The sequence below is a fragment of the Manacus vitellinus genome, unplaced genomic scaffold (genome assembly GCF_001715985.3).
Source record: "Manacus vitellinus isolate BGI_N305 unplaced genomic scaffold, ASM171598v3 scaffold_75_pilon, whole genome shotgun sequence".
NCBI classification, from domain to species: Eukaryota; Metazoa; Chordata; class Aves; order Passeriformes; family Pipridae; genus Manacus; species Manacus vitellinus.
In genome coordinates, this window is record NW_021940789.1 from 1,939,665 (window position 1) to 1,947,078 (window position 7,414).

Consider the following 7,414-nt stretch of genomic DNA (forward strand, 5'->3'; position numbering starts at 1 on the left):
GGAACCTGAACCACCAGGGAGGAGCTGACTATGGGCTGGGGAGCTGCTGTAGCAGCTGCAGCCCATCCCCACCACCACCTGCCTCAGGGAGCCGTCCTGCTCTTCCCTTTCCAAGTACCCGAAATGTAGGTGCCACCTTTGCATGATGGGGACTGATCAAATGAGGACAGAAAGCTTGAGGAGAAAAAGGCAGGTGGGAGCTGATTGCTGCAACAGGGGACTACCTGGTGTTTAACAGCTGATCCTCCTGAGGATTGAGTGCACTGATATTTTCCACCCTTCAGTGAACAGTGGTGCTTTAGTGCTCCAGATCTGGACTCGTCCAACCCAAGATCTTCCCAAATGCCACAGTCCATCAGCTGCTGGGCCCACGGGAGTTACTGCAAGCCGACAGCATGCAAGAGGAGCAGCTCCCCTGGAGCCTGGCATCTCCTGGAAAAACAATACTTCAGGAATACTTTGTGATGCAGCTGAGAGCTGCAGAGAGTTTAAATTGATGTGGAGGTGAGTTATGCACAGAAGCCCATGGTGAAACTCAGGTAAAGCAATGTCAGACAGTGATACTTGATGGATCTCAGTCCAGGTCACACCTCTATAGATTTCCAGCCTCCCTTTGTGCATTTCTAATCTCTATATTTCTCCCTTAGTGCACATGGGGATTGCAAAGGGGGTTCTCCTGGACATCTGTCCTTCAAAGCCAAGCTTCTGTCCTGACCTGATATTTCAAATTGCTTTAGCATTTTTCTACACACCTCAGTTGCTCTGAAACTTGCAGGAGCTCTGTCGGGCCAAGCATTGAGTGAGAATCCAGTAGTCTTTGAATAACGGGAGGCCTCAGATCCTTCCATTTACACCCAAATTCATATCTCACATCACTACTCAAATTCTTCTGTGATCTCCATGCAAAGGTACTTCATACCCCACAGCAGTGGGTAGGTTGTAAACTGGTAAGCCTAGTGAGAATCATTTGGTCATAGATAATTCCCCAAAAAATCCTCAACCCACTCTCCATTCATTAGGACATCTTGCATTCTACAAAGCTTTTTAAAAAATGTTCTTTTCTTTTTCCTGCCCCCAGAACTAAGGACCTCGGACTCATGGAAAAAAAAAAAAAAAGATCTTAGACTGAGATCAGCAACTGGGATTAGCAAGAACCAGTTCTGATACGTGGAAAACCTTGCAAGACAAAAGTCTTCACATCTCTGCTTACAAAAAGCACGTGCCTGTGCCACCTCTCATCCCTGGGGGGCTTGGGGATAGGATTTTACCACCAAATACCACTGGAGCCGTGTAGTCAGTGCGTGATGATCAGGGATCAGGTATGAGGAGGGAACATTTCACATAAACAAAATCATAGGTAACACAGAGCTGTGCAAGGTCTGCAATGTGCTGGTGGTCAGGTCCCTGAACTGCTGGTCACCCACATGGATTGACCTGGGACACAGACACACAGGCGGTGCTGCCACATCCCTGGTCGTACCAAGCCAAACTGGTGCCACTGGAGCTACAATCTTTTGCATTAATCTAATTCCCAGCATGGGTAATCCACCCCTGATAACATAGGGCTGATGATACCAGTACAGCCAGCCTGGGGAAGTCCCATGTCAGGAAGCTGTGAATGACACACTGCTGTGGTGACTTCAGCCAGAGCTGGCTGACCCACGGCCCCAGGGCTGGCTCTGGCAGTTTATCTGCTTTCCCAGAAAGGCCAATGTGTCTGTGGGCTGATGACAGATGGCAGGGCAGAGGGGAGAGACACAAGCCTGGGGTTAGATGGGTGACACACAGTGCTTGTACGTACGGCTGCAGCGGTTTGGGTCTTCAAACCCCAAGACCTCAGCAGGACAAGGACCACTGCTTGTTCTGGGCCAAAAAGACCAGTGAAAAAGGTGCTACCATTACTGGTCAGCCCTTTCTCAGCTCTGCCCCCAGCCACTGGCTGGACAGTGTGAAATGCAGCAGGCCAGTCTACACTGATCCCGGTAAAATAAAATACTACTGCTTCAAGAACAGGAGCCATCGGAACATGGAGCACAGGAAGATGGCACACACATGGCAAACATGGGGGCTGTGGATCTGTGGGCCCCTCTGCCCACTGCAATGCCTCCCATCCTCATATCCCCCTGTCCCCTCTCAAACACCTCAGGTTATGCTGGGGAAATATCTAAGGACAATGGCACAAGCTGGATGAGAGAGCTGATCCCAGCCAACACAGCTCTATTTCTGGTCAAACTATTTTCAGACTGGATGAGTTGCTGATCTGGCTTACCCTTCCCAAAGGAGATGGGGCATGAGTGAGGGCAGAGATAAGTGGACCTTCACACGTGTGTACAGCAAGAGTGCTCTCTCATCTGCTAATTTTTTTCCAAAATGAGGGGCCATTTACCACCTTTGGGGTCTTCTGTAATGCAGATGGCTGTGGACAGCCCTTTCCCACCTGTTACTCATGTCCAAGAATTTCTGGCCCTGACCAGGTCTTGCAGGACACACCACACCTCTCCTCCAAGTGAGAGATGTTTTCATGGCTGGATGACTCTGAAAAGAAGAGGGCAGGCACTCCCTCGTGTGCAAAACAAACTGCATTTGTTCCTCACCTGGGTGTGCATCTGCATGTGAACTCGCAGGCAGGCAGGTATATGTATGTGAGCATATGTTTATTAGCACTAAAAATGCGTTTGTCAAAATCTCTAGAGTTAAAAAACAATCATTACGTAATTACATCGAACAATTAACCAACTGATTCATCAGCTAGAGGCTCACCAATAACACCTGAAACCCATCCCAGCCACTTTACAAGGCAGAAGGTGGCACAAACAAAAGTGACTCCCAAAATGTCCTGGAGGTTTATGGCCCTGTGCTCTGTCAAGTAAGAGAAGACACTTTCCATTCCTGGCTGCTGGCTCTGGAAGTGGAAGGCTCCTGGTCATTATTTGCTCTGAGCTGCTGGTTTACAGTGTTTTGATACAGAGATATTCTCCATAAGTAACCCTTCAGGTCAGTACTGTGGCTCGGCACTCACCCAAGGTGCCCGTGCTGCCTGACTTAGTCTCTTCATGGTAGTATGAACTTAGACCTCATCTCTCAAGATATACAAACTTGAGAGGCAACTTGAGGCAACAAAAAACCCCTTGGGCATCCTTTGAAACCCTTTGTTGGCACTTCCTTCTACTCACCAGGGTCCATGAGCACCATGAATACGCAGAACACCTAAAACTCCATCAAACAACCTGTTCCAAGCCTCCAGAAAAGATCTGTCAGGCATTACCAGGTCTGTAATGCTGGTTAAGGGCTGCCTGGGAGAGGACAAAGACAGAATGAAGTTGGGGAAGCAAGTTCAACTTTGTCATCCCCTGCCTTCTAAGCGAGTAACCATGCAACACTAATATCTTTTAAAAAGAAGTCTCTGGGTTCCTTCAAAACACAAAACACAAGAGGAGGATCACCACTGTTCTTTCATACACTACTGGAACACACCAGGTCCTGTAGAGAGCACCAGTGCTGCCGTAGTCTAAGCCCATGGTAAGATAATTTGGCTGGTACAGTTCACTGGGTGGGCATGTGGCTTGCATTGGGACCCCACGAGCCAAAGCTCATCTCAGAGGTGCAAAAGACACTGCTACAGACCTGTAGCAAACCTGTGTGTGACAATCCCCTTGGTACCAGGTGTGTGTGGGAGGTTGGTGCATCCTTGCTAGGAAGGTGCTTTTGGCTGAGTAACCAACCACCCAGCTGATGACCCCAACTATCCTCGGCGCTGAGAGCACCTGACAAAGGTGCGTCCGTGAGCACGACCGGGGAGCTCAGCACAACCTTCTCAACGGGACCCGAGGCGAGGGCAGTGTGTGAGCGGGTACAAAGGATCGGGCAGAGTGACACTGAGAGGGAGGGGGAAGGCACCGGAGGGGTGAGTCTCTCCCTCCAGAGAGCCGATCTCGGGCCGTTTGTGGTGTCGAAGGCACGGAGCGGCGGGGCTGCCGTGCCGGGAAGGGCCGAAGCCGCGCAGGGCCGAGCCGCGGCAAGGGCCGCCCCTTCCCGCGGGGCCGGACCCGCCCGCGCCTCCAATGGGCGCCGGGCCGCCCCGCGGCCCGCCCCGCCCGCGGCTCTATAAGTGCGGTTGAGCGCCGCAGCAGCGGCCGGGCCCAGCGAGCGAGCGGAGCCCGGATCAGCGGAGCGCTGCCGCAGGCAGCCCCGGACCGGTGCGATACCGTGCGGGGGCACTGCCCGGGGCCGTGCGAGGGGGCTGTCCCCGCCGACTCCCGCGGAGGGGCGAGCGGTTGCTTTCCCCCGGGCGGAGGTCGGGGCCTCTCCGGATCTCCCGTCCGGAGCTGGCTCGGCGGGAGCGGGACGCGGTGTCGTCCCCGGGAACTGTTCCCGGAGCCGCTGTCGCCTCGCCGGGACCCGGAGCCATGGCCGAGCACATGATGATGCCCATGAGCCACGGGGGCACCGGCCTGCAGAGCTACCGCGTGGGGGTGAGCGGGCTGCAGGGACCCCCGCAGCACGGGCAGCATGTGCTGCGGACGCTGCCCGCCGCCGCTCAGATGATGCCCTACGGGGGGACCGGCATGGACGGGGCGATGAGGCCGAGACCCGGCCTCGGCGGACAGATGGTCCACCACCAGATGCAGAACGCGATGATGTTCAATGGACCGAGCCAGCAGCAGCAGTACATGGGGCCAGTGGGCGCCCAGCAGCTCATGGCCAGCATGCACCTACAAAAACTCAACACCCAGTACCAGGGCCACCCGCTGGCCATGAGCAACGGGCCCATAGGAGCTGGTGCCCAGCAGTACAGAGTGGGGCCGGGCCAGCACCCGGGCATGCAGCACATGCCCTCGCCGGCGCTGACGTTGAATGTTATGGACACTGATCTCATAGATGAGGAGGTCTTGACGTCCCTTGTCCTGGAACTGGGATTGGACCGGATTCAGGAGCTGCCAGAGTTATTTTTGGGACAGAACGAGTTCGACTTCATTTCAGACTTTGTTAGCAAACAGCAACCTAGTGCCATCAGCTGCTGAGGGGCTTTGAGCTCCTCCTTGTGTCTTGGTGGTTTTGAGTTTGTTTCTAAATTCTTTCTTCACCTGCCATTCTCCTCCCTTCCCCTGCCTAGCCCTGTCCTGGATTCCTGCCCTCCCCGAAGGGACAATCATCGGACACTGGCTTGCAATGGATTGCTTTCTCCTCTTTTGTGTGGTTTTTCTGTGTGGGAGTTCCTGAAGAGGGGATGTTCACCCTAAACAGAGCAAGATCAGATCAAGAGCTCCTGCTGTAGAACTGCCTCTAAATGGCATTAACAGGATTTCTGGCTTAAGTAGAAATAATGGACTTATGACTTTCCACAGCTAGGCTTGGAGCACAGGAAGTGATGGGCAGCTGGCAGCCCTGCAGGGAGCTGGATTTGCTCAAGGATTCTGTGGTGCCAGTGGAGGTGAAGGATCCCAAGAGGGGATTGTCTCCCTGGTGCATGGTTTGAACCAGTTTCCCCTTGCAAACATGGGTGGGGTTAGCTATTTGTTGGGACGTTTTACTGTGGCAGTAAATACGTCTTCAGTCGTGTCTGTTCAGCTCGGGAAGGGGCACTTCCCCTCAGCAGGCTTTTTCTAACTCGGCAAAATAAAGTATGCCTTGGGGAAGGGTGTGTGTATGTGCCTAATGTTCATCTCCGTGGAACTTCGGATCTCCAACCTATACTGCTAATCAAGTGTAAAATTTACCGAGTGTTTGAGGTTGATTCAGGCACGAGGCTTAAAGCTGCAGTCTGGCTCCACTTTTTTCCACCTCCGAAACCAAATAAAGACCATGTAACTGTATACTCCAGTTCTAATCTTATTTATTTTCCTATGATTATTTATTTGCAAGGGCTCCTTTTGTTATTTGGCTTTGGGACTGCGGGGAAAGATGCCTGGAGAGTACTGCAGCTTTAAGATGCTGGCTTAGGGAAAAGCAAGCCTGGGATAGTTTTCAAGCTGCTCTGCAGAATAGTCAATTCAACCCGAGATCGTTATGCTGAACGCGCAGGACTGTAAATCCAACACCTTTCTGAATGCGATAAAGATGACTCGATTTCCAATTCCCTCGCCCAGAGAAGGTGAGATGTAAAAGCCGGCGGGGTTTGGTTTCCTGCGCTGGCTCCCGTTTCCCGGCGCTGGGGAAGCTCCCGTGAGTTCTGGTTGCTGCTGCCCCCTGGTGCTGCCGGCCCTGGCGCTCGGCTGGTCGGAATGTACGGATGGATTTGAGAATAAAAGCTGAAATATCTCCTGCGTGCTTTTGTTCAGTGCCCGTCTCCGGCCCGGTGTGGAGCACTGGGAGAAGTGTTGGCTTTGCTTCTGCTGTGGGTCCAGTCATTGTGTCCCCCACCTGCCACACAAGTTGGAAGGACTGTGTTTCTAGTTTAATGCTTGGACTAAATCTGTCCTTGAAGTGTGGCTGGGAGGATGAGATGCTTCTTCTCAGCATTGAGGGCAAATTCCAGATGTGGATGGTGTTGCTATAGCAGGATGGCTGCTGTTGCTGGCTGAGCCGGGTCATAGAATCATAGAATGGATTGGGTTGAAAAGGACTTAAAGCTCATTTAAAGTTACTCAACAAGTGGGTAGTGACTCCTTACACTGCTTCCAGACCAAGTGCAACTCTGACAGCTGGGCCACAGCTCTGCTAGTAGCTCTCTGCTGCAGTTTTCTATACCACAAAGGCTCTAAAAATCAAGACAGCCTTTGCTCTTCTACTCTTCCAGGGCTTAGGTTTTATTTTCAAAGTGTTTCCAGCCAATCCCTTTGAAGAGTTCAGGGATATTTCCATGTGTTTCTTTCCTGCCCTGTAGCAATGGAGCTGTGGGTGCTGCTAGTGGAGTGGCTGAATCACTTTGCCCATACTTTGGATTGTCCGTCAGTGTCCCCTGGCCTTGTTCCTTGCTCAGCTCAAGAGCAGTTGTTAAAGTCCTGTCCTTTTGGTGGTTATGCCTGGGCAGCCTGGAGAGCTGGTGTTAGGGTGAGAGAGCCCTGCTCAGGCTGTCAGCTCTGTAGCAATGGGCTGTTGGAGACCTGGAAGAGCTTTGTTGTCTCCGTACAACTGCAGATTTTAGGTAAGCAGTGAGGAGCTGGCAACTGCAGATTTTAGGTAAGCAGTGAGGAGCTGGCAACCTCAGAGTAAAAGATGAACCCCAAAGTAAACAAGCATGTTCTAGGTTGTCAGTTGTGGCTGTGGGCAGGGCCAGCTGTGTCACACATGCCATTGTGACCTGCAGTATCCCAGCTACAAGTGGGAAGAGGTGTCCAGCCCACAGCTGAGGACTGTCAACTCCAGCAATTTCTGCAGAGGTTTCCCAGGAACAGGTTTCTCCGTAAGAAGCACTTGGCATTTGATGGCCAGAGGAACGTGTCTGTACGTCCTCTTGGAGGGCTGTGCAGTGCAC

At 52.5% G+C, this 7,414-nt stretch overlaps 1 protein-coding gene across 1 annotated transcript; it reads left to right on the plus strand.

The window, feature by feature from the left end:
* The first annotated feature begins 4,320 nt into the window (after window positions 1-4,320).
* On the plus strand, window positions 4,321-6,258 carry CITED4 (Cbp/p300 interacting transactivator with Glu/Asp rich carboxy-terminal domain 4). The gene has a single exon (XM_008931352.3). The coding sequence runs from the start codon at window positions 4,407-4,409 to the stop codon at window positions 5,019-5,021; it is 615 nt and encodes a 204-aa protein (XP_008929600.1). The 5' UTR covers window positions 4,321-4,406; the 3' UTR covers window positions 5,022-6,258.
* The last annotated feature ends 1,156 nt before the right edge of the window (window positions 6,259-7,414 follow it).